Source organism: Staurois parvus, unplaced genomic scaffold (assembly GCF_062004578.1).
Source record: "Staurois parvus isolate SC_StPar_1 unplaced genomic scaffold, SC_StPar_1.0 ptg000131l, whole genome shotgun sequence".
NCBI classification, from domain to species: Eukaryota; Metazoa; Chordata; class Amphibia; order Anura; family Ranidae; genus Staurois; species Staurois parvus.
This window is the reverse complement of record NW_028317927.1, coordinates 1,863,878-1,891,664: the sequence shown is the minus strand read 5'-3', so window position 1 is coordinate 1,891,664 and position 27,787 is coordinate 1,863,878. Positions and strand designations below refer to the sequence as shown.

Genomic DNA, 27,787 nt, shown 5'->3' with positions numbered 1-27,787 from the left:
AAAATTTTACTACAAATAATGTAGGTCTAATAAAGGTGAGATCTGCCATACCAATATGGATATACTTTACACCCACTTGTGTACAACAGAAGCATGTGTCATCCTGTTCAAATTTCCAAAACTTCACTGCTCAACAAAATTAAAGGAACACTTTGAAAACACATCAGATCTCAATGGGGAAAAATATCATGCTGGACATCTATAATGATATGGACTGGGTAATGTGTTGGGAACGTAAGGATGCCCCATTGTTTGATGAAAATGATCAAACAGAGGACTGACTTCAAAGACACCCCAAAAATCAAAGTGAAAAAATGATGCCATAGGCTATTCCATTTTTCTGAAATTTCATTGCAGCAACTCAAATGGTACTTGGTAGTTTGTATGGCCCCCATGTGCGTGTATGCATATCTGACAACATTGGCACATGCTCCTAATGAGAGGATGGACTGTGTCTTGGGGTATTTCCTCCCAGATCTGGACCTGGGCATCACTGAGCTCCTGAACAGTCTGAGGTGTAATCTGGTGGCGTCAGATGGACTGAAACATGATATCCCAGAGGTGTTCAATTGGATGAAGGTCAGGGAAACATGGGGGCCATTCAATGGTATCAATTCCTTCTTCCTCCTGGAACTGCCTGCATACTCTCGCCACATGAGGCCTGGCATTGTCGTGCACCTGGAGGAGCCCAGGACCCACTGCACCAGTGTAGAGTCTGACAATGGGTCCAAGGCTTTCATCCCGATACCTAATGGCAGTCAGGGTGCTATTGTCTAGCCTGTAGAGGTCTGTGCATCCCTCCATGTATATGCCTCCCCAGACCATCACTGATCCACCACCAAAACAGTCATGCTGAACTATGTTACAGGCAGCATAACGTTCTTTGCGGTTTCTCCAGACCCTTTCACGTCTGTCATATGTGCTCAGGGTGAACCTGCTCTCATCTGTGAAAAGCACAGGGCAATAGTGGCGGACCTGCCAATTCTGGTGTTCAATGGCAAATGCCAATCAAGCTCTATGGTGCCAGGCAGTGAACACAGGGCCCACTAGAGGATATTGGGCCCCCAGGCCACCCTCATGAAGTCTTTCTGATTGGTCAGAGACATTCACACCAGTGGCCTGTTTGGAGGTCATTTTGTAGGACTCTTGCAGTGCTCATCCTGTTCCTCCTTGCACAAAGGAGCAGATACCGGTCTTGCTGATGGTTTGAGGACCTTCTACGGCCCTGTTCAACTCTCCTAGAGTAACTGCCTGTCTCCTAGAGTCTCCTCCATGCTCTTGAGACTGCACTGAGAGACACCGCAAACCTTTTGGCAATGGCACGTATTGATGTGCCATCCTGGAGGAGTGGGACTGTCTGTGCAACATCTGTAGGGTCCAGGTATCGCCTCATGCTACCAGTAGTGACACTGACACTGGCTAAATGCAAAACTAGTGATAAACAAAAAAGATTAGTAGGGAAAAATGTCAGTGGCCTCCACCTGTAAAACCATTTCTGTTTCCGGGTCGTCTCATTGATGCCCATCTAGTGCACTTGTTAATCAGTTTCAGCTGCTTTGGTGTTAATGAAATTAACAACCCCCTGTGCTATTTAACTGACCAGATCAATATCCCAGGAGTTTAATTGATTTGATGCTATACTCTGATTAAAAAGTGTTCCTTTATTTTTTGAGCAGTGTATATCTTTGTGAGGGCAAACCTGTATGACAAGAACTGCATCTAACACCTATAACTACTATTCAGTGAAAAGCATTTCCTTCTCTGTGTGTCAGGCCAAATCATGATGGCATTTTCAATAATGATAGAGCAGAACCCAGTGCTATATTCTGAGCCTATTCATCTATTGTGCACACTATGTCTCCCATCTTACCAATATGTGCCCTGCCCAGTACTCGGAGGTTCTAATCCCCCAGCCTTTGATAGTCGTCAGCAGTGCCGTTGCTTCAAATTACCAGCACCTTCTCCGGCTATGGTGCCCACATGACCCTCTCCACCATCCTACCTCTCCCATTTCCAGTCTGGGTCCCATGCTGCCCTCGCCAGTTTCCTTCTACAAAGACCTGGGAAGGATTTGTGTACTGAGGGCCCTGCCTAGTGCCTTTCCTCAGATACTCTGACTATGCAATGCTAGGTTAGCTGTGCACCACTCTACTACAGAAGTTCCTTGAGAGAAGTGCCTGTGGACTGTAAGGCCAGCAATCCTTCCTGGGGCCCCATACCCTTTTGCAACAGCCAGACCGCTACCTAAACTATGTGGAGCAGGTTACCAAGATATGGAATTTGGCAGCCTGGCTAACCGGAATCTTCTAGCCCTGGATTGGTTTGACAAATTTTCTCCATTTTAATGCACAGAATGACAAATTTTGATCTACAATATTATTATTCAACTTTTGATAGCAATGTGATGCTTACATTCCCTTGTACCATGTACCAGCTTATCCCAATTGGGTTAAGCAATCTCCTCCTCTGCATGTCACTTTACACTTCTGACAATATCTTGAGGAATCGGCTTCTTCTGCAAATAAGGTTCTTGATAAAGACTAGAGTTAATGAAATATGTGCTATGGATTAAATGACAGCTGTACAGAGCATTACAAAAGTTAGCTAGCAAACCAAAGGCAGGACACCATGCTTTAATTATTCCAGTCTGTCAAATATACAGAGGATAATCTCTTCTGAGAACAGGGAGATCTCAGACAGCAGATGTCAAAGATTTGTACATTAGCTATAAAAGCTGAATCAATCATTTACTGATGCTGCAGGATTGTCAAGTGCTAGCAATTACAGGCAATAAACTTTGGTAAATTATGCAGATTGCAAATATTCAGAATGCTTGATATACAAGACTACATTTTATCAGTTTCTTTTCCAGTTTCCTAGAATATCTGCAGATCATTCCAAACAATGTCAAGCACTAAAAGTCCTAAAGAAAACAAACTTTAAAACTGATTTCTTGGATCCCGGCCACTCTTTCAACTTGGATCCTTTTTTCCTGTTCTCCTTAAAGTCACTGATAAAGCTTTCTAATTTGTCATGCTTTTAGAATAAACCTGGAATTTCTTGGCTGCCGGGGGGGGGGGGGGGGTTAATTTAAACAGTGGTCTCTGCACCAGTTCTAAGTTGGCTGCTAGGCACTGGCTGAGGAGAGGTGCTAGTTCGCCCTGCTGCACCCGCTGGGGGGAGGGTAAGTGGTGCTTGCTGTATCAAGGGTTCTCGGGGAGATTTCTTTTTGAAGGGTAGGGAACCCTGCAGTGGGTTTACCCTGCGATAGGGGCCCAAGCTGTGGAAAGCATAGCAGTTCCGATGGTGTTCATTGAGCTCCCGTTGGCCCTTGAAAATCTGGGGAGGAGAGTGTAATATTGTGCCAGGCCTTACCCATATCCTGTACAGCCTCTGGCATGTTAGAAAAATTGAATTAAAGGAAATTGGCAAGACAGATCTATAACTTTGGGATAAGGCTTGGGTTGGTCAGGCTGGGGCAACAAGCAGGGTGGGCCATCACCAGAAAAGGAAAATCGACTGCTCTGTGCAAAACCATTACACAGAGCAGCTAAGTATGACAAGTTTATTAAAATAAAAAACAAAACTGTTTACAATCGCATTAAGGGCTTTTTGCAGGGAAGATCAGCATTTGAACCCAGAGCAGCTGTAGGCTGATAGCCTGGAGATAATATAAGGCATTAGTTAAGTAAACATTTACTAGCAGTGTCGCAAACGTGCGCAACACACAGTGAAGGACGCAGACTCCATTTTGTTAAGATTATCCATTTTCTCCCGTCACTCCCTCCCCCCTCCCTCTGAGAGGAGACGTGGCCAGTGTGGTGTGTGTGCTGGTTGTGGGTCACTGGCAGGCCAAGGCATCTCTGAGCTAGGTGCTTAGCTGTCTTGGAAAGCTGTACCATTTCACACCTCGGAAGAGATAAGGCAAGCTTTCTCAGGAGTTGAGAGAGATTCCAACCTCCATAAAACCTAACTCGGCGTAGGTGACAGAATCGGATAACCTTGTTTAAAACCATTTTTCCCCTATGTCTCATATCTTGGAATATGAGAGACTTACATAAAAACCGAACATATCGTCAGATGGACGATGAGCAGACGAACAGTTTGATGGGTCACTCGCCTTGTCTCGGACACACAGGAAAGCAGAAAAATAGATCTTGTGAACTGTTTAGTGTACACTTTCATAATTCATATCTAATCAATCCTCAGACTTGTCTGCATAATCTACCCGCGGGTCTAATGTCACTTGTGCAGATGAAAAGGTATGGGCCAAATATGAGTTATGGGAGATTTTTGATCTAGTTGAGGCATCCACCCATCTCTCCACGCCCTAAGCGGAGATTGGTCCTTGACTACAGAGCCACCCCCTGCTGGGGTATTGCAAAACAGGCTGCCAGGCCTTAGATTAAGAAGTTGAAGACCTCTCCCATTTTAACATCAATACCACCTGGGAAGACCCCTGCCTTTTTGCTCTGAAACTTGATCTGCTTTTATCCAAGGCTTAATGGCAAGTACCTTAACCCTTTAACCTCTCTGTTATCTGTTTGCTGTGCTGTTATGCTCTGTGTATATATGTGTATATATATATATATCTCTTAGTTACATCTTTTTTCTGTAAATATTTTTATTGCACCCGTTTGACCTTTTTAGTTATAAATCTTTCTTTCTGAAAGTGTTGAACTGTTTCTATAGCTCTGTATTGCAATTTAGGAATCCCTGCCTCTAACGAGAACGCTACTGTTTGCTTAACCCTCTGTATAACAAGCCTGTGTTATGACCATTTTATACAGACGATTATCTCAATCAATGTTATAGCTGATAACGCAGAGTTTCCTCTTTCTCTGTACAAAAAGGAGGTGGTGGCAGTGTGAAAGGTTTATTGTGTAATTAACCTGACCCAGTAACAATCGCCCAGGCTGCCGGTACATCGATTGTGGTCCGTTAGCTGGAAAATCGTTGTGCAGGGTGCAGCTGGGTGTGGCATTGTTACGCACGTCACATCGCGGTTTTAGATTGGCTAGTCCTTTGGTCACGAGTTTGGGTGAGAAGGTCTGGGGTCTGATGCCACGATCGTGACACTGTGCACTACATTTAAAATTATATAAGTAATATATTGCTTTCACTGTTTTGCAGTATGTTAACCCCTAGTAATGATTATCTGATGTTTTTGTACGATAAAGGGATAATGTTTGACCCCATCATGACAGGTGATAACAAAAAAAAAAGCATGCTGCTGCCAATAAATGTCTTATGCTGGCCATACACATCAATTTTTGGACAAGAATATTCACAGAAAAATTCTTTGTACATCTGATGAATGGATGAAAATCGTTTCAAAATTTCACTTTAACATTCATTTTTAAAATGAATGTAATTTCTGTACTGTCACCGTGGTCAAAAATGAATGTTGATGTGACCCCACTAACCATTATAAAATCGAACAAACATTCTTAGTATAAAAATGTTCTAAGGAAAAATTTTGTTTATGGTCAGCATAACTGATAGCAGGCACAGGTAGCTTCTATCAAGCTTCCTGCCTATGACAAGGGAGTCTGTCATGCATAATATCATATTCCAATCCTGTCTGAAAATCTGTAAAACAGCATTTAAGGTCTTTTTACATTCTTTAAATAAACATTTTGTTGTGAGTCTTATAGCTACCAGATTTAGCCTGTAGTAGTATACAGTGGGGAAAATAATTATTTGATCCCCTGCAGATTTTGTAAGTTTACGCACTTACAAAGAAATGAATGGTCTATAATTTTTATCATAGGTATATATTAAATGATAGACAGGATATCGACCAAAAATCCAAAAAAAATACCGTATTTTCCGGCGTATAAGACGACTTTTCAACCCCTGAAAATCTTCTGAAAAGTCGGGGGTCGTCTTATACGCCGGTGCGAGCCGGTGTCAGGGTGGCACTTTTTTGAGGGGCGGCGCGGCGCCGCCCCCCCTCCTCCTCCTACAGACACTAAGTACAGGGGTGGGCAGAGGGGCTGCTGTACCTTACCTGGCTCCGGTCCCACGACGATCCGGTCCAGGAAGCGCGGCTGCTCCTTCTTTCAGTTCGGCCGCTCGGCTCTGCCTCCTCACCGGTGATTGGGCGCCAGCACTGGAAAGGCACACAGGCGACCAATCACCGGCGAGGAGGCGGAGCCGAGCAGCCCCGCGAAAATCGAGCGGCCGAACTGGAAGAAGGAGCAGCCGCTCCCCCACTGACACTAACGATAGGGCACTATTCCTCCTCCACACTAACAAACGATGAGGCACTGTTCCTCCCCCACTCCCGCCAACGATGAGGCGCTGTTCCTCCCCCACTCCCGCCAACGATGAGGCGCTGTTCCTCCCCCACTCCCGCCAACGATGGGGCGCTGTTCCTCCCCCACTGCCGCCAACGATGAGGCGCTGTTCCTCCCCCACTGCCGCCAACGATGAGGCGCTGTTCCTCCCCCACTGCCGCCAACGATGGGACGCTGTTCCTCCCCCACTGCCGCCAACGATGGGACGCTGTTCCTCCCCCACTGCCGCCAACGATGGGACGCTATTCCTCCCACTGACGCCAACGATGGGACGCTATTCCTCCCACTGACGCCAATGATGGGGCACCATCATTGGTGTCAGTGGGAGAAATAGTGTCCCATCATTGGTGTCAGTGGGAGGAATAGTGCCCCATCATTGTTATCTGTGGGAGGAATAGTGCCCCATCATTGGTGTCAGTGGGAGGAATAGCACCCCATCATTGGAATACCATACTGAAATAGCATACCATATTGAAATCAAATCTGATATTTTTTTATTTGGTGTGCGCTGGAAGAGGGGTAGTCTTATATGGCGAGTATAGCTCAAACCCTATATTTTAACAGGAAAAGTAGGGGGTCGTCTTATACGCCAGAAAATACGGTAATACAAATGTTATAAAATGAGTTGCAGTTCAGTGAGTAAAAAAAAGTATTTGATACCCCTACCAACCAACAATAATTCTGGCTCTCACAGGCTCTGTGCTCATGTGGTACACAGATTATCCTGTCAAAGAAGGTGCTCCTAAGGACAACTTGTTTTGTGTATAAAGGACACCTGTCCACAGCATCTTTCTTCCATTCAAACCTCATGGGCAAGACCAAAGAGCTATCAAAGGAAGTCGGGGACAAGATTGTAGTCCTGCACAAGGCTGGAATGGGCTACAAGAACATCGTTCAAGAAGCTTGGTGAGAAGAGACAATTGTGATTATTCGCAAATGAAAGCTTGAGGTGATTGTAGCCATATTAGTGCACTTGCGACAGAAGCAGAGTACTGTTTGTGATTTTTTATTTGCACTAACATACAATTTTCGGGGCATGTCCCCTTCTTCAAATTTCTTCGCAAATGGAAGAAATACAAAGTAATAATCGCCCAATGTCACTTCTTGCTCTTTTGATTTTCACTTTACTTTTTACCTTAGCACTTTTTTTTTAAACACATAAGGTAATGACCATAGTAAGCAGATCCTCCCACTTGGCAGGGTATGGAAGTCAGTGGAAGGGCATGTATGTGTGAACTTAGAAACAGGTATGGATCTAGAATAGTTTGCTAAATTCTTGCAATGTATTTTAATGTTCTTGAAGGTTCTAAACCCCCCGAGGTTTTTATACAGCTACCTAATATTTCTTTCATTCTGTCAATGAAGAGATGCAAATTGCATTTACATTTTATGTTTTCTTGTGAGCTTTTGTTTCACGTACGCTTTAACTAAACACAGATGTCAACTGATTTTTTTTTTTTCGTCTGCCTTAAGTAAAGTACGATTTTGGCTGCCTTATAACGTGAGGTAGAAATACAAACATTTGTGTGTTCTAATCCTGCAATTAAGTACTGGGTCGTCTTCACAGGCGAGTTCTTACTTCAGTGGTATGTGCATGCTAAGTTTCCCTTGTGTCGCTTTATATATGTACTCCACAAAGTGAAATACTTTTCAGTAAAGTAATTCAAAAAAAGGAAAACTGAACATTTATTGCCTGCAGTATGCATCTTTTAACCTAGACCAGTGTCTTATCACTTTTTTTTTTGTTTTTTTAAGTTGTTACAAGAGTTGACATGTCTACAGTGCATCCAGAAAGTATTCACAACACTTTAACTTTTGCCACATTTTATGTTACAGCCTTATTCCAAAATGGATTCATTTAATTTTTTCCTCAATATTTTACAAACCATACAATGACATTGTGAAAGAAGTTTGTTTTAAAGTCTTTGCAATTTATTAAAAATAAAAAAAACGAAAAAAAAAACACATGTACATAGTATTCACAGCCTTTGTTAAAGCACCTTTAGCACCCAATTACAGCCTCAAGTCGTTTTGAGTATGGTGCTACATGCTTGGCACACCTATTTTTTTTTTTTTTTTTGGCAAATTTACCCATTCTTCTTTGCAGTAGCTCTCAAGCTCCATCAGGTTGGATGATGAGCGTTGGTGCTCAGCCATTTTCAGATCTCCAGAGATGTTCAATCGGGTTTAAGTCTGGGCTCTGGGGCCACTCCAGGACATTCACAGAGTTGGCCAGTAGCCACTCCTTTTGTTGTGTGGGCTGTGTGCTTAGGGTCGTTGTCTTGTTGAAAGCTGAACCGTCGCCCCAGTCTAAGGTCCAGAGCGCTCTGGAACAGGTTTTCATCAGGGATGTCTGTACATTGCTGCATTAATCTTTCCTTCGATCCTGACTAGTCTTCCAGTTCCTGCCACTGAAAAACATCCCACCGCCATGCTGCACTGTAGGGATGGTATTGGCCAGGTGGTGAGCGGTGCCTGGTTTCCTCCAGACATGACACTTGGCATTCAGGCCAAAAAGTTCAATCTTTGTTTCATCAGACCAGAGAGTTTTGTTTCTCATGGTCTGAGAGTCCCCCCGATGCCTTTTGGCAAATGCCAGGTGGGCTGCCATTTGCCTTTTATTGGGGAGTGGCTTCCACTCTACCATACAGGCCTGATTGGTGGAGTGCTGCAGAGATGGTTGTTCTTCTAGGTTTTCCTCTCTCCACAGAGAAATGCTGGAGCTCTTTCAGAGTGACCATCGGGTGCTTGGTTACCTCCCTGGCTAAAGCCCTTCTCCCTTGACCTCTCATTTTGGCCGAGCGGCCCGCTCTAGGTAGATTCCTGGTGGTTCCAAACGTCTTCCATTTATGGATTGTGGAGGCCACTGTGCTCATTGGGACCTTCAATCCTGCAGAATTTTTTTCTCTACCCTTCCCCAGATCTGTGCCTTAATACAATCCTGTCTCGGAGGTCTACAGACAATTCCTTGGACTTCATGGGTTGGTTTGTGCTCTGACATGCACTGTTAACTGTGGGACCTTATATAGACAGGTTTATACCTTTCCTAATGTCCTATTAACTGAATTTCCCACAGGTGGACTCCAAGTTGTGGAAACATCTCGCGGAAGATCAGTGGGAACAGGATGTACCAGAGCTCAATTTTGAATGTCATGGCAAAGGCTGTGAATACTTGTGTATAGGTCTTCTTTTTTTTTTTTTTATAATTTGCAAAGATATCAAAACTTCTTTCACGTTGTCATTATGTGGTATTGTTTGTAGAATGTTGAAGGAAAAATTGAATTTAATCCATTTTGGAATAAGGCTGTAACATAACAAAATGTGGCAAAAGTTAAGCACTGTGAATACAGTCTGGATGCACTGTATGTCCTGGGACTTAAAAGTGTCTGACCCAATTTTGTGCAGTCACATGGGGCATTTTGATATACAGATTTTTACAAAATCAAAATGTAATCCGTTTTGAAGAACTGTGTGGCCCCCCAACCACACCCCTATGTTCCTGGGGGCCTGTGCAGCCTCCCAGTCACACTGTTTTATGCTTGGACAGGAGGGGGTTGGGGACAACATACAGGAACCGATCCTGTATTCAGTTTTGAAGAACTGTGTTCTCCCTAGAATTTTTCTTTAGTAAGCAGGATGAAAGACGTAGGCTCGGGTTATACAAAAGTTTTACTGTAAACAGCAGGGTACCTCCTAAGTGCTTATCCAATGCTATTGCAATGTCTTAGCTTTTATAGGTTAAGGATTTGGTGTGGCTTGTCCCCGTACAGGGGTATTGGAGACAATTTGACACCTAATAGTGCCTATACAGTAAAGGTGTTTTTGTTTAACCGCCTCCCGCCCACCATATCGTAATATGATGGACGGAAGGCGGTTCTCTCGTTCTGGGAGGACGTCATATGACGTCCTACGATTCTGAGCGTGCAGCACGACGATCGGCGGTGCGCTGTGTCCCTCGGACACAGCGGATCACCGATCCACGGAAAGAGCCGAAGATGTAAACAGGGAAATGCTGGTTATGGGCATTTCTCTCCCCACGAGCTGTCACACTGACAGCTCGTGAGGAGAGCTGGTAATCTGCACTCCTCGGAGGGGACATGTACACAGATCATCAGAGCACTAATGATCAGTGTGCCCTGATGATCTGTGTAGCCCCAGCAGCGCCACCTGTCAGTGTCCACCTGTGCCAGCTCTCAGTACCCATCCATGCCACCTGCCAGTGCCCATCTGAGCTGCCTTTCAGTGCTGCCTTTCAGTGCCCATCAGTGATGCCTGTCAATGCCCATCAGTGCCACCTACCAGTGCCTCCTCATCAGTGCAGCCCCATTAGCTCACATCAATGAAGGAGGAAATCGGTGGTTTTTGGCTTAAGAAAAAATAAAAAAAAAACCCAGAGGTGATTAAATACCACCAAAATAAAGCTGTCACAAAAAAATTATAAAAATTTAATGTGGGTACAGTGTTGCATGACCGCGCAATTGTACAACAGTGCTAAAAGCTGGAAATTGGCCTGGGCAGGAAGGGGGTATACGTTCCCTGTAGGCTAGTGGTTAAAATTCCTAGCCACAGTTGTACTAAAGTGGACTAATTAGATGGATTGGTTCATTTTAAGTGCAGCAATGTGTAGCTGTAACACTTGTATTACTTTTCAGAGATCACAGAACTCATCTATGCAGTTTGTTCCTCTGCTTTTCTGTTTTTGTACAAAGATTTTGGCTTACACATAAAGTAGTCATGTACATCAGGGGTGCTCAACCCGTGGTCTGGAAGCCCTCTGCTGTGGCCTGCTTTTGCACAGGGCATATTAGCACCTATACAAGTTAACGATTAGGCTGCTTTCCCACTGATCTTCAGGTGCAGCGCGGTGCACTTGCGTCTTTCCAGCGGGTTAGCTACACTGAGCCCTAGACTTCTATTATGTCCTGTGGGTTTGGAGCACTTTCTGAAACCACACTGAAATTCCAGAATGCAGTTTTGGTACACTTTCACTAAATGCACCACACCTGCAGGATACAATAGAAGTCTATGGTGAAGTGCAGCTAACTCGCAGGAAAGCCACAGGTGCACTGTGGTGCAGGTAAATTGCAGCTCATCAGTGTGAAAACAACTTTATAGGGGGCTCAGGTCAGTGTGGACTTGTTTATATTTGTGGTTTTAGGGGGCATCAAAACCTCATAGTTGAGATGTGTTTTTACCACACCCCCAACCACACCCCTATGTTCCTGGGGGCCTTGGCAGCCTCCCAGTCACACTGTTTTATGCTTGGACAGGAGGGGGTTGGGGACAACATACAGGAACCAATCCTTTTCATTTTCCTCTTGCATCCTCTGAAAGCTGACTTCATCCCCTCTCCCTCCTGTCGGCATTCAGCAGCTGCACGCGGAAAATGCTCATTATGCTATTCAAAATAAAACATTTAAAATTCTGATCCATTTATTTTTATTCTGGCCCATGACTTGTCACCAGATCACCTAACTGGTCCGCACTCTTCAAAAGGTTGAACACCCCTAATGTTCATCCTGATGCCCAGCAGTTGTTACTGTGTTTCCAAGTCTGTCAGACTCCAAAGTTACAATGCTGTGATCTGATCATTGAGATGAGGAGGCTGAGTAAATGCTTACTCCTGCCTATAGCAGACTGACATCTCAGCCTAGACTCGCTTTACTAGAACTCGAGTTCTGTTTTTTTGTTTTGGATAATGGACAGAGCTATTTTTTTCACCAATATTGCTGTGTATAGTGACATATCTGGAATTCGTGCAGATTGTTACTTTATACATTTATACCATTATAGCAAAATTATTCAGTAGGCAGGGTCATATTTGTGTGATTTGCTATGCAAAACATAATGGTCTAATAATGCTGTGCTAGTTCCCAATCTCCTCATCTTCCATTGGTTTTCTAAAAGCACAGGACCACAGCATGCAGTTCTCATTTGTCTGCTGCATTACCTACAGTCCTTGATTTTTTCTTTTTCCTTGCCTGTTCACTAGAATCATATTACTACTGTCTCCAAGTAACTGCAGAGTGGATGTGTTGGTGTCTGATGTATGAACCCTCTGGCTGGGTGCGTATTCTGCTGTGGAATGCCGTTAACTGTGTATGTGCCATACTAGCCAATTAAGAAAAAAAGGTAATCTAGTTCTAATTGGAGATTAGAATGTGTTTTTGCTTGTGGATTAAAGTTGGAGGTATAACTTGAATATTTCAATTTAGTAAAGCAGTCTGCATTCAGTGATTTGGCTAACACACCACAACAAAAAATAAAATCCTCAGTTTCTCCATTTTTAAGGTGACTTTTCTTTGGAGACAAACTCCTGTTTATTTTAAGATGTCCATGGAAAATTGATTCTATAAATGGGCAGCAAAAGCCCTGTTTTAACGTTTGAGCCCAGTGTTAGCTGTGTTGGCTGCATTAAATCTCTTTAGGCTTTTTTCCTTTTATTTTTGCCTGCTGATCCAGCCTGTAAGTCTATTTGTTTTTGTTTGTGTTTTTTTTTTTTTTTTTTTTTTTTTTTAAACTTGTTTTTAACAGACCAAGCTGTGCAGACAAAGTAGCAGGCTCCATTCACATGGGTGTACTTTGGTGCGTAGGGCTGTCTTTGTCTGCTTAGGATGCTCAGGTGTTCCATGCGTCTGCATGCAGGCAGTCCCATTCATTGTCTATTAGGACACAGCAGCTGCACACACACAGCTGCTGGTCCTGATCTGACAGCTGTGTGGGTCTCTAAACATGTGTTTTGGAGACAAGCACCCTGTGCATCCTGTGTGATCAAAGAGGGCTCTTTGCACGGATGTATGCGTTAGCATTCCCTTGTGAGTGAGGCTTTGGATGGCTGAGAAACCACTGATGGGTGCTTTCAATGATCAGCTTTTATTCATTTATGGAAAACCTTTATCCCAAAGATAAAAATCTGTTTGCTGTACCAGCTGGTGTTGGGATATTGAAGAGCAGTAGAACACTTGTCTGCAGGCTATGGTGTGGAGCATGGTTAAAAGTCATGAAGCTTTTTGCTTCGGCAGAAATGACTCTCGTGATTGGAGGAAAGTCAGTCACAATACTTTGACAGCTTATGTGACTGGTTTCTCCTAATTTTGTATTCCCTAAACTAAATTTTTAAATGATACCAGTGGCGTCCCAAAGACATTCCTTTAAAATGTGTTTTTTTAAGCAACAAAATGTCTTTATTCAAGTGGAACTAATAAGCAAAACTTATATTTTTCCATTTTAAATAAGTATTGGCAGGTTATAACCCCTGTCAGGTTTTTTTTTTTTTTTTTTTTGCCATCTGCATCCCATTGGGGATATTTTCCTTCACTTCCTGCCCGATAGCCAAAACAGGAAGTGAGAGGAAATCACTACCAATTAAGGGAATCACATGGGGACCCCCAGGTCACCAAAATTAGTGTCCCCATTGGAAGATTTACCCTCTTTTCTGGGGACAACCCAAAATTTGGGTTTTACTTTTGATGATCATGGTAATTGGGACAAACCGAGAGGGTGAATCTTCCTAACGGGGACACCTGACAGGAGGTCTAATTCCTCTCCATCCAAAATGGGGAAAAAACGTTTTGCCTTTAGCTCTGTTTTAAGGCTATACCAATGCTTTAGAAATGGGTCTCTTAATGTTATGCCATTTTAGGTGGAAAATGCCCTTTCAGGACATGTATAATCAGTGCCTGAAAATGTTTCAAATATCTTTATAAAATGCTATTTTGTAAGATAGATTTCTCTTCTTAAAGCATTTTATTAGATTCGTAGAGCCCACAGATTTTGTTTTCTCTCAGCAGATAGTTGGGCCAGGTGGATTCTGTGCCTTTTCACACCCTCCAGTGTGGCAGCACTTGATTGCTTTCCATTTCTCTATTGAAATAATCTTGCTAAAAGTATGCTTCCTAGTTGGGGAAAATTCTTCTCTGCCAGTTGGTATGTGCTGCACTTATCTTATTGAATGTCCAGTCTGCATAACTTCATTCATACCTGCAGATTGTGTGAAGGTTTTTTTTTCCTGTTTTATAGTTAAAAGCCCTTTTATCTCACACATTTTAATGTACTCACAAGGCCTCTTCTTGTGTGTGATTACTCAGCACTGAAGCTTGCATGCAGGCAAGATAAAAAGGGTTCAGACTTCATCCTGCCTTTGTCTTCCAGTTAAGACCATAGCATGATGGACCTGTAAAGCAACCCTGCAGCGCACTCTACACATTATATTTCATGCCAAGGGGAGCACCTAAAGCAGGATGCAGTGCATTCGAGCAGCATTATGATCCAGTTGTGCTTCTTCCATTGGAATGCTTGAAGATTTCACTTGTAAGCAACAAATTAATTTCTAGACCTGACCTAAAGTAGACTAGCTGAGAAAGAAAAAATGTTGGTCTAACAGTAGCTGTGCCAGAGGACAGCCTACATGTATAAATTTCTACCTGTGTGTTGTTGGTGCAGTGCATATACCTGAAAGAGCACCATTCAAAGAATGTGTGCGTTGGAAGGTGCTGCTTCATAAAACATAGGAGATAATGTGCCAAGTGTGGCTTAAAAAGGTATGGAAAGACTGTATTAAAAGCTCCCACCCACTTTCTGAATTAAGATGTTGATCAATTGTTTGGATGAACCTGTAATTAAAGTGGCGCTCCACCCAAGAGGGAAAGATCCGGTTTAAGGCCTTGTTCTCCTGTTCCTCGTTAAAGACTGGCACATTTGGGGAGCGGGTACTTGATTATACAAGCACCCACTTCTGTCTAGGCGATTGGAAGCAGAAGTTCTCCTCCCCTCCTACAGTTTTCATAGTTGCTGTCTTATATTTTTTTATTTTTTTTTGCCAGAGGCTGGTGCTGTGCTTTAAGTTCTTTGACACCACACTTCTTTAAACTTTTAGATATTATTTTACACAGGAAATTCATCCACAAGAATGAAATGAAAATTAAAAGTAAGACTAAAAACAGTGCACATTTTTAATGTGTATTCTCTAGAAACAACCTAGATAAAGGATCTGTGAAACACAGGGAGGTGCGGCAATAAAATATTGATACGATGTCTAGAGACATGCACTTGAAAGGATATTGCTTATGAAACTTGTCTTTTCAGCAGATTTGGTGAAAGCCGTTGAATGTTGGGAGTGCTGTAGCTTGTGATTAATGTTGAAGTATTTTATTTTCTTATTGGTTGCACATACAGCTTAAACGCACAGAGCTTTCTATTACATAAAATTATTCTTTTAAGGCATGTGCACATTACATACATAATACTGTATTGTAAATTGTGTTTTCTGTCAGGCTGTTCAAGATGTTTGGTAGTTTTGTGATTACATATCCTTTTGAAAATGCATCATAAGATCCCACAATATTCATTCATTACTTAGTGGTTAAATCTAAGTATTTGACATGTTTTGTTATTAAATTACTTTTAATGTTTAATTCTGGCTACAGTCAAATAAGAAAAATGTCTGACAGTAGCATTAAAGTAGAACTAAAGGCTGGATAGAGTAAGATGATTACAACACCTATCAGTTTTTGCCATCTGTGTCCCATTGGGAGATTTCCCTTCACTTCCTATCCCATAGCCACAGCAGGAAGTTACAGGAAATCCCTCCAAAGTGAGGGAATCCCAGGGTGTCACCAGAACTAGTGTCCCCATTGGAACATTTCCTATTACTTTTATAGTAATGTTTGTTTTTGGGTTTACTAGTACTTTAACTTCCTTAACTACCCAAACTGTCCAGCAAAAGGTGACAGTTCGAGGGTTGAGACAACTAATCTGAACAATGATAGGGGTGATTATCCGAAAATGAAGGTGTATGTATGTGTGTGTGTATATGTATGTGTGTGTATATATATGTGTGTGTGTGTGTGTGTGTATGTATGTGTATATATATATATGTGTGTGTGTGTATGTATGTGTATATATATGTGTGTGTGTGTGTGTATGTATGTGTATATATATGTGTGTGTGTGTATGTATGTGTATATATATGTGTGTGTGTGTGTGTGTGTGTATGTATGTGTATATACACACACACACACACAATTTCTCAGCATAATTGAGTACACCCCAACAGATTTGTCAGAAAACCTTTACTTTTCTTTCAGAATCAACATTTTCTATGGGACACTAGACTACAAAATACACCCACAAATGCGGGCCACTGATTGCAAACAAGATTTGTTAATTTGCACGCACAAAATATTTTTCCTAACAAATTAATTCAAGACCATATTGCAAAAATGAGTACACCCAATGAAAGTCTTAGGAGCAAAGCTACATTTTAGACAGAATCCAACTACAGGTGAGCCTAATTAAAGAGGCGTTCAGCAGACAGTTGTTTATAAAAGGGCGTTGCTTAACAAAGAAAACTCATTTCATACTGTCAGCAATGGCACCACATGGATGTGAAATGTCACAAGGCCTGAGAGAAAATATTTTCTTTACACAAGAAAGGTGATGGCTACAAGATCAGCAAAGCTTTACTGTAGCAAAAATGTAACAAAGATGGAACTGCAACCATCTCACAGAGACGTCCAGGCCATCCATGGAAGTAACACCTTCACAGGAGCATCTTCTGATGAGAAGGGTTGAAGAAAATCACCTTGCAAGTTCACTGCAGTTACCTAAAGAAGTAAAAAGCCAAACTGGGGTGATGTTTCCCCTGACACAATATGGCGTACACTGCAGAGGAATTGCATGCATGAGTGTCATCCATGAAGAAAGCCTCTCCTAAAGCCCATGCACAAAAAAGCCCACCACGAATTTGCCTGGGGCCATGCTGAAAAAGACTACTGCGACTCTGGAGTGATGAGACCAAAATAAATGTTTTTGGAACTGATGGCTTCAAACCTGTATGGCGTTGCAAAGGTGAGTACAAAGAAAAATGCATGGTGCCTAAAGTGAAACATGGTCGTGGCAGTGCCCTTCTGTGGAGCTGCATGAGTGCTGCTGGTGTTGGGGAGCTGCATTTCATTGATGGTATCATGAATTCAGATGTACTGCTGTATATTGAAAGAGAAGATGCTACCATCACTCCGTGCCCTTGGTCGTCATTGACTTTTCCAACATGACAACGATCCAAAACACACATCTAAGGCCACTGTTGCATTTCTGAAGGACAGGGTGAAAATGGTTCAGTGGCCAAGAATGTCTCCTGATCTGAACCCAATCAAACACCTATGGGGAATTCTGAAAGAGAAAAGATGAGTATCACTCTCCATCCAGCATCCAGGCTCTAAAAGAGGTCGTTCTTGAATGGAAAAAGATAGATGTTGCAATATTTCGCCAACTTGTTCATTCCATGCCTAGAAGTCTTGGTGCTGTCCTTTAAATTCATAGAGGTCATACAAAAAACTAGATGTAGTAGTTTTCGTTGTGGGTTGTATTCATTTTTGCATCAACTAATTTGAATAAAACTGAAGATTTTGTAATCCGTTATATTATTAACCTTTCATGTAATGAGCTACACAAATGTTCTATAAAACTCAGTTTTGTCAAAACTTTGGAAATTGTTCTTGTTCATTGAGATATTGATTAAAATCTAAAAAAAAAGCCTTTACTATCACTTTAAGCGAATAAGCTGGAAGCTGATTGGATGTGGGGAGAATTTACTTAAACTGGAGCATCTATGTATAATATCCAATCAGCTTCCAACTAAGGCTACGTTCACACTAGCGTTGTGTGCAGGTGGCAGAGAGGCGTTTGGGAAGCATTTTTACTGCTTCCCAAACGCCTCGGACAATTCTGCACATGGCAGCACATGGTGCTGTTCTAACGGGAGCATTAGCGTCGCGGCAAAACTGACGCCTCTGGTCGTGTCAGGAGGCGTTGAAGCCTCCTATTCTAGTCTATGGTGCCGCTCCGCAAACATCCGGCCGGCGTTTGCGGTGCTGTTGCGACGCGGTTGCAGGGCGTTTGCAGAGCGGTAACACCATTCAAACTTCATTATAGGCGTTTGTGGGGCATTTTTAACGCTTGGCAAACGCCGCTAAACCGTGCATGCGGCGTTTGCGGAGCGTTAAAAAACGCTCCGCAAACGCCAGACCAATGCTTGCCAAAAGCTCTAGGGGCGTTTGGCAAGCGTTGGTAAAACAATCAAGTGTGAACGAGCCCTTAAGCTTGTTCAGTTAAGCTTTGAAAATTAAAGCTACTAGCTGGTTGCAGTGTGCATGTGTGCAGTTATAAAAAAAAAAAAAAATTACTAGAAGGTAAGAGTTTTTGGTAGAAGAGACAATTCTCTATCAGAAAACCCTACCTGCTAGCATTCTTTTTAAATTTAGTTTTGCTTTTAAGGGAATGCAGAAGTAGAGAACCTTAGCCTTTCCTGTGAGGCTAGAAAAAAGAAAATGTGTACAGTGGGAATTGTATCTCTACAGCTGACTTAAAGCCTAAGGCCCCTTTCACACGTGGTGGACTCTGATTAGATCAGCAGGGTATCTGTCCAGACACAAACCTTTTTACCCCTGCCGATTCATAAGCAAGAATAGATGGTCCAATCAGGTTCACATGAAAAACTGACAAGTAGACTTATGTGAAAGGGGCCTAGCTGTAAATCTAGCCATAGATGGATCAAAATTTGGCTGGTTCAGCAGGTACTGGCGAAATTGCGATCAATCTATGGCCATTCCCATTCAAGAGCAGTCAATCTAAGGACCAGCTGTTGTAGAACAAGGTTGTTGAAATATGTTTGCTTCTATCAGTGCTGCAGTGCTGATCAGTACATTTTGATAGGGGAGTACCCGCTGTCAGAATACAATATTACAGCGGGGAGGATTCCTTTTATTCACCTTGAATATGACTGATTGATTAAAAAAATGTATGGGCAGCTTTACAAAATAAAAATCAGTGTTTACGATAGAGGGCATAATGGCCTTATATTCTGTGTCACCATTGGTGCCCTTCATAGTCTGTTCATGCAGACACAGGTAACTTCGTTATATCCGCTCCACTGTCTGCATTTCCAATCGGTGAAGAAAGAATTGCTTGTCATGTGACCAGCCAGAAAACAGATTAAAAATGAAAATCTTACAATGTGGGGTTGTAGAAGTAGGCCACCCGTGGGCCACAGAGTTGGGCTTTAAGAAGAGAAAAAAAATGCATAGAAATTCCACTTTATATTGTTTACCAGGGCTTGTTCAAGGTGGCTGTTACTTGCGATTTGCCACAAAAAGCATACCAAAGGCAAATGTGGCTACGAAATGCTCATGCTCAGCCTTTACCTGTATTATTCAGTATGCACACAGCTTATAGACATTTTAAATGCCTCTTTTAAAACTGTTCCCCAAATATATAGGCAATGCAGTGTGTTCTTGTGAGATTCAACATATAGTTGGGTTCAGAATTTGGTATACACAGCCTGCATGCATGCTTACAGCAGGCACTGATGGTTCAGCTTTGTAGTGGTCGTGCAGTGGTTTGGGGAACATTTTCTTGGCACAGATTAGACCACTTAATCAAAGTTTAGGTGTGTGTGTTTTTTTTTTTCCAGCTTAGACCAATGTATCCATGTGGAACCTGGAAATCACTGTAATAGGTACTGCTACTACACTGATCGCTGCTAGCTTCCAGAGCCTGCCCTGCTGCCTATGAGCACAGAAGGTCGCTTGCTTGCAGATCACTTTGCATTTTCTCATTGACAAGGCGGGTAACTGATGTTACTGCTCCATTTCTCCACTTCCAATTGAGAACAATATGTGTTTTTAAAAAATGCAAGTTGTTCTCTGAATGGCACTTGCCGAGCAATTGTCTTCCTAAGTCACCTAATCTTTCCCCCTCTTCCACATTTCCATGTTCACTATACAGCAAGTCAGCTGATCAAACGGGATCTGGAAGCTAGCAGCAATAATTGTAATAGTGGTGCTTACTACAGTGTATTCCAGCTTCCACAGGGATCAAGCAGATATGCGCATGCATACATACATTGGTCCAAGCTGTGCCCACCTGTGTTTTCCAGCGACTATTTGAGCAGGTTTATGTAACATGTCATTGCACACATACCAAGCTTGTTTACGGGCCTCAGTGACTTTGTAATACCCCCGTGGTCCCCATATTTGGGGTAAGGTGGAATGGTATATCAACAACTGTAGACCAGTGAAGGTGGTCACTATGAAAATATGTTCAGAGTTGCCATGAAAGAATAGTAGAGGTTTTGCAGTAGTTGCATTCTTCTACACTTAAAGGATACGTTCACCTTTCATAACATGTTGCACCCGTATTCAGGGTAACGTTATGAAATGAGAGGCCCCTGCATGTCTTGGCCTGTATATGTTCTTGGTTTCATGATGCAAGTTGTCATTCTAGAAGAACCTTAATGTATTATTTAATGGTTTTTAAAGCTTTTTAAATAGTTTGGTAACAAGCTAAATGCATCCAAGATTTTTTGACACATGCAAATCTGTTAGAAAAGCTAACTGATTATTATTTCTAAACCTATAGAAGGCTTATGCTACTACATGTTTATAAAAGTGGGTCAAGCTAGTTTTATTTTTGAGGTCCTTCAAAGAGAAGTTTTATGTTGCTGTTGAGTTTTAAATTTAAAATTGTTATTTTTACTTTATTTTTTTTTATAATTAAACTACCAGTTTGCACGTTGCTATATTTTTGTTTTTTTTTTCTCCTCTCGTGTTTTTTATATGTTCAGTTTGTTTTATTTTTGCTTTAATGGGGGTTTCTTTATTCAGGAAGTGGTAAAATATAATAAACGCTTTGATTTCACTGCTTAGCTCTTCCTGTACTATGAATCCTATTCCAGCCTGCTGTTTAATGGAGTGGTGAACATCACTCAGCTGTTTAGGTTCTAATGCTGCTATGTTACTTGTCCTTGTTTGTTATGGCTCCGCTTTCTGTACTGTCCCCACAAACTTAACAATAATTCCCTAATCTGTTTTGTAAAATGATGCTTGGCAATCAAACTTTTAGTCTGATAGGTGGCTGTGGGGAAATGGAGTAAATCGTATTGACACATGAAGCCCAGCTTACTATACTTGGCATATTCTTAGTATAGTTATTGCCATTCTCAATATTTCACTGTCATAACTTTAGTCTTTTTTTCCTTTTACTCAAATAAGACTTTAATGTTCATATACTGTGTATGGTTCATGTGCAGTAATCTAACCCAAAGACTTTCTTTTTTTTTTTTTTTTTCTTACCCAGAGCTTCCCATCGGATGAAGGCTGGCCTTTCGCTAAATACCTGGGAGCATGTGGAAGAATGGTGGCTGTGAATTATGTAGGCGAAGAACTTTGGAGTTTCTACAATGCTCCGTGGGAAAAGCGTGTGGACCTTGCATGGCAGCTAATGGAAATTGCTGAGCAGCTCACAAATAATGACTTTGAATTTGCACTTTACCTCTTAGATGTCAGCTTTGACAACTTTGCAGTTGGACCTCGAGATGGAAAAGTAATCATCGTTGATGCTGAGAATGTCTTGGTAGCTGATAAAAAATTAATAAAGCAAAGTAAGTGTACCTCTAAAATGGCGTCTAATCTTTTAGGCATTTTAGCTGCTTAACTGAATGACACACAGGTTGCTTTACTAAAACTGGGCAGTGGTTGCTATGCAGAGCTGGACCAGATTTTGCAGTCAGCTCTCAGTTTTGTTTTTTTATTTATTTATTTTAAGAAGCTGATTGGCTACCATGCACAGCTTCTACTTATTTTTACACTTTCTGGTAAAATCAACCCCGTATTGTCCATTCATGCAAGTATTTACAGGAGAAAGAAAGCTTTGAAGATTTGGATTTTATTGCATAGGTATGGATGAAATATGGGTGTACATGGATTGCATCTGATTTTTCACTTTTACCCAGTTCTTTCTGTGTTAGAAGAGGCCTTTTTTTATTTTCTTTTTTTATTTTGCTGCATTTCTTCTGTTATACAATTAAGGGAGTGCAGGTTAGCAAAAAGTGGTAGTGATAGGATTTCATTTCTAAGGATGACTAACAAAACCAAATATATCCTACATTTTGTATGCATTCAAGTGGATGGCAAAGAACCGCTACCTATTTTGAATGACATACTGACTGCATTACAAAGAATGTAATCCTATTTAAACATTTTTGTATAAAAATGTTATTTATTAAACATTTTCATTTGCATTATTTTAATTTTTCTCCTGTTCTAACATTCAACACTGAAGGTGCACATAACATGTTTTTGATCCACATATTCATGGACTTTAATCCTTGTTCTGGAGCATCAGCAGTGAATAATGTCACTGAATAGTTATTCTAAGGAAAAGACATGTAGCACTGAAATATTGGCGTGTAAAAATACACAGGCAAATTGGCTCAAAATCAAGCGGGGTTAGTTACATTTTCAGGAAAGCTGGCCAGTTGTCTGCTTGCTTCTAGATTATGCCCATATTTGTCATGACCTGTGAGTTCACCAGCTGCTTCTCTACGAGGCAAACATGATTGATTGGTGAAGTTTTACAGATTAATCTTTTGCTTTTTGCCCCATATGTTGAGAATGATAAACTGATTTTTTTATGTAGCCATGTTTTGTGGAGCTGCATCCATTTTACAAGTAGCTTTCATACATAAGCAGACTTTCATGCCTTAAATCTATTTATGCATGATACCCATGATAATGTTGCATGTGGTTTGTGATATTTTTATTACAAATTGATCAACTGTGGGTATAGCACAACTTTTTTTTTTTTTTTTTTTTTTTTTTTTTATGGTTGAACTGGATGGACTTTTGTCTTTTTTCAGCCAGACTAACTATGTAAATTGGCCCATCCAGTATTACCTATACACACCCACAATGAGATGCATAGGCAGAGATGGTCATGTAGTATGCTAATTGGTTAACAAGTGCCCAGAGCATGGACAGGGGCCTTCCATATCTAAGTCAGCGGATATTACTCTATCACCAGTCATATTTGTCAGATTGTATCGTGTGCTGCTTTAAATATAAATTTCTTGACTGCATGTGATATACACCGATCAGCCATAACTTTGACAACCCACGTAATATTGAGTAGGTCCCCCTTTTGCTGCCAAAACAGCCTGATCCTTTGAGCATGGATGCCACTAGACCTCTGAAGTTATGCCGTCACTAGCAGATTCTTTAAATCTTATAAGCTGCGTGGTATGGTCTCAGTGGATCAGACTTGTCTTCCAGCACATCCCACAAATGTTCAGATTGGGATCTGGAGAGTTAGGAAGCCATGTCAACACATCAAACTTAAGTTTCTCAAGCCAGTCTTGAACCATTTTTGCAGTGTGGCAAGGCGCATTACCCTGCTGAAAGAGGCCACTGCTATCTGAATACCATTTCCATGATGTACTTGGACAGCAACAATGTTTAGATAGATGGTATGGGTCAAGTAATATCCAAGTGAATGGCAGGACTTGAGGTTTTTTTTTAGAAGAACATTGCCCAAAGCATCGTAATGCCTCTGCTGGCTTGCCTTCTTCCCATAGTGCATCCTGGTGCCATCTCTACCCCAGTTAGGCAACGCATATGCACTCCGCCATCCGTTTGATGGAAAACATGACTGATCAGAGCAGGCCACATTCTTCCATTGCTCCATGGTCCTGTTCTGAAGCTCACGTGCCCATTGTAGTCACTTTCGGCTGTGGACACAGGTCAGCATTGGCTTCCTAACCAGTCTACAGCTTCAAAGACCAATAAATAAACTGCTTCAACGCATCAACTTCAATGGCAACATGTTTACTTGCTGCCTAATATGTCCCACTGACCTTCAGATGTCTTTGCAAAGAATAATCAATGTTATTCACGTAACCTGTCAGTGGTCATATAGCTAGTCGGTGTATGTTTGAAAAAAATGTTTTTAATTCTTTAACTTTCTAGCCTCTTAACCATGGTGGGTCTAAAATGAAATAATTTACTGATTTGTTTAAATATCATACTGAAAAGACTGAAGTTGTCTATGCAGTTTAAATTCTGATTGTAAACCCCTTTTTAAATTTACTAGCAATAGCTTTATGTGCACTGAATTGTTTGCCCTCACAACACAGTAACACGAAAGTTTAAGACCTCTATACGATTAGACTGTAATATATGACTGTATGTAAAGTTTGCAGTATTGATTGAAGCAGTTGGTCTGTGGATGATATTAAGAAATCCATGAAGGGTTTAGTTACACATTTAGGCCTCCTGCACATGGGAGTAAAAAAGCCATGTTTTTTACTCATTTGAAATTAGTTGTGTGCGTTGTTCCATAGCCAACAATGCTTCTGAGTAAAGATACAGTGAAAAGTAGAGGTGTAAAACAAAAGTAGAAAATTTTACACTTTGAGTGCAGTAATTTATGCACATACGCATATTTGGGCATCTATAAGCATGTTTATGCAAGCATAAATGAGTATATTACAACACTCACAGTGAAGAATTTTACTTGTCTATACACTTGCACGCCTTCACGCCCCTATACGTGTATTTACACAAAGTCTTTATGGAACATTACTCAGGATCTTTCTGTCAACAAGATCCTGAGTAGAAAAATCTGTAAATTACTATGCCTGTGTGCAACTGGCCTTTAAAATGCAACTAAATTCAAGTAATAAAAATAAATAACTTCTAATGCCCTTAGAAAATATTGATTTTGAATTTCTTGTGTAGGGTGGCTATGGAAGGCTACTGTAGTCACCCTTCTTGACAAATGTTTGCATTGCTGAATGGCAGTACAAGGTACCATGGAAGATTGCGACTCCATGCACTTTTTTTAAGCTCAGAAGACGATGGTAATAGCATGTTTTTAGTAGCATTTTAGAAACATTCAGAGTATTTTTATTTTTTTATTTTTCTGCTCCTAAACGCTGAAGCTTGAAAAATACCACTAGCCTAAAATAGTGTACATGGACACATAGGAAAACACTATTTAGCTTCTAGGAGCAGACAAAAGCTTATAGCCGCTCCTGGGAGCTTAAGAGCTGACTCACGTGTGCCGTACGGATGGAAGCTCAGCTTTCACAGCTAATTGACACAGTAGTTAACCGGTTCATGTCAGGTTTACTTCAGGTTCAGGACGGGATTAGCTCTCAGGATTATCCTGTTTGCACATATGCGGTTTAGAAACGGTCCCCATAGAAGTTAATAGCCTGTAATCCGCACCTGAACTGAACTACACTGCTCAGAAATCATACACAGCTCTTTTTCAAACAGCACTGAATCTGCACTGCCAGTGCATGGGACCTATGTGCATCCAAACGACATATATGTGAACCAGCACTTTAGAGAAAAAAAAAAAAAAACTCTAGTGTGCAAGGAGCTCAGTCTGAGGCTGTCTGCCTGTTACTGGAAGTTTTGTGAGCATTGCTTGCAAGGTCTGCAAGGCAGAGCAAAATAACACCAGGAGAAAAAAAAAACCTTTGAAAGCTAGTTCAGTACAAAGATACCTAGGAGACTTGCCCATGTGGTGTTGGGCAAAAAAGTTTAGTTCTACAGGTGTACCTCGGTTTAGGAATTTAATGCGTTTTCCGGGACATTTCGTATTGAGAAAAATTTGTAAACCAAAACGCAGTTTCCTAATAGGAATGCATTGAAAACCAATTAATCCATTCCGGAGGTCAGAAAAAAGTTTAAAAAAAAAAAGTCGCTGTCACTATAGGTCAGTGCCGGTGTTTAAATGTAATTGCAGTTAAAAGAGTTAAAAGAAACAAAGTATCCTTTAGCTCCGGGGAAAGTGGCAGCTAGTTCTGTGAGCTATAGTGAAGAAAAAAAGCTGGCAATTGCATTGAAAAATCGGCACCGACATACACTTCGTATTGCAAAAAAAATTTGTAAACCGAGGCATTATTTTCAATGGATTTTCATTCGTAAACTGAAAATTACGTTAACCGAGGTACATCTGTACTTCAAAATCCAGTAGCTTCAAGACCTTATGTTATAGTAACATGGAGTGGTGTTCTTGCACCATTTTTTTCACTTTTTTTTTCTATTGGTTGATTTAGCTAGATCTCATGTAAATAGTCACTGTCTATTAAAACCTGTCATGAGAGAAATGAAGGCTCCCTTTGCTCACCTTAAATTGCAAATTGCCATGCTTCTATTACATTCCGGCTTGAATAGTTCTGAGTTACCGAGTCAGAACATGTTGCAGATTAAGGAAGTTGAGGTAAAGTTAAAAGCCCTTATCTGAATTCCAGTTCCAGATAAGTGATTCCAGAATAAAGTAAAGGCTGTCAACATGTGTCAGGCAACCAGCAAAATTTCAGGAAAGTTCAACAATGAATGCTTCCTCGTACAGGCTGCCATTGCTGACCTAAAACAAGCATGCACCTAAAAGTTTCTTAATCTGGCCATACATGGATTGAAACTCAGGTGGCTCTTAATTTGACTTCTGTACAAGCAGCATGTTGGAAAATTTTCACATGATCAGTGCTGCTGGCTAAGGCCGGCAGTGCTGATCAGTATATTCTGTTGGGCAAGTCTTCCTGCTGTCTGAGTACAATACCTCAGAGGGAGTGATTCAAGCATCAACATTGAATGTGTGGGTGAATCCAGTCTTTTTTTTTAAATTTTTTCTTTCCCTGTTCAACCCGCTGGTTGAACGAAATACTCATGCATGAGTTGCCTTACAAATAACTAAAGAAACTGATGCCTGTGGGTCAACATAACGGCCAACACTGAGTGTGCCATAAATGTAGAGTGTAGTGTTTATTCACAGGTTGGCTGGAGCCGGTGTGAGTACTAAACAGTGCAACTTTAGGCTGTTTCCAAGGTATATACAGGTAAAATGTATTATCTGCTTATGAGCAGGGCAAAGTTTACAGTTAGTTTTACTACCACTTTAAGCTCAGAGCTATGCTTTAAACTGTAAAAACTGGCTTACTTTAACTGTTTGCCAACCATATAACTTGGTTATTTGGCATTAGAGTGGCTCTTCTGTGCTGGATCATGTACCTAGTGTGTGATCCAGCTCTTCCAAGTTGGGTGGCGCGCATGCCCGCTGACCTGGCTGTGCTGTGATTCATTGCAGTACGAGCTGATCAGTAAGTACTGCTCAATGATTGACAGCCAGGACACGCTGATTGATGAAGAGGAAGACAGGACAGAGCTCTGTAGTGTCAGCTGGGGTGTGCCGATTTGTTTCCCTGCAAAGCCGGGAATAGAATCTACACATCCCTTAGTAAAATCCACACAAACACTTCAGTTAACCCTTTGATTGCTCAAGATTTTAACCCCTTCCTATCCAGTCAGTACAGTGTCAGTGCATAATGTTAGCACTGGTCACTGTATTAGTGTCACGGGTGATGTCACCAGGCAGTTAGTGGTGGTGGCAATTCCCACGCAATGTCAGTACCCACCGTACTATCACTGTCCCGCTATAAGTTCTGATCGCTGCCATTACTAGTAAACAAATAAATCTGGTATATATACTGTCGTCTGTACACGCTATAATTTTCACACAAACCAGTATATTATAATATGTCATTTACACTTTATTTTTACCAAAGACATTTTTTTTTTTTTAAATTGGGTATGTTTTATAGCAAAATTGTTGTTTTTTTCTGTATAATAAAAAACCCAGATGTG

The 27,787-nt window shown here is 41.4% G+C and overlaps 1 protein-coding gene across 1 annotated transcript in view; it reads left to right on the top strand.

Annotated features, from left to right (window-relative positions):
- Positions 1 to 27,787, top strand: part of DIPK2A (divergent protein kinase domain 2A) — a 55,541-nt gene that overhangs the window by 18,133 nt on the left and 9,621 nt on the right. The window contains exon 2 of the mRNA XM_089672556.1: positions 21,435 to 21,738. Coding sequence (XP_089528682.1) covers positions 21,435 to 21,738 — 304 coding nt within the window. The remainder of the gene's footprint in view (positions 1 to 21,434; positions 21,739 to 27,787) is intronic.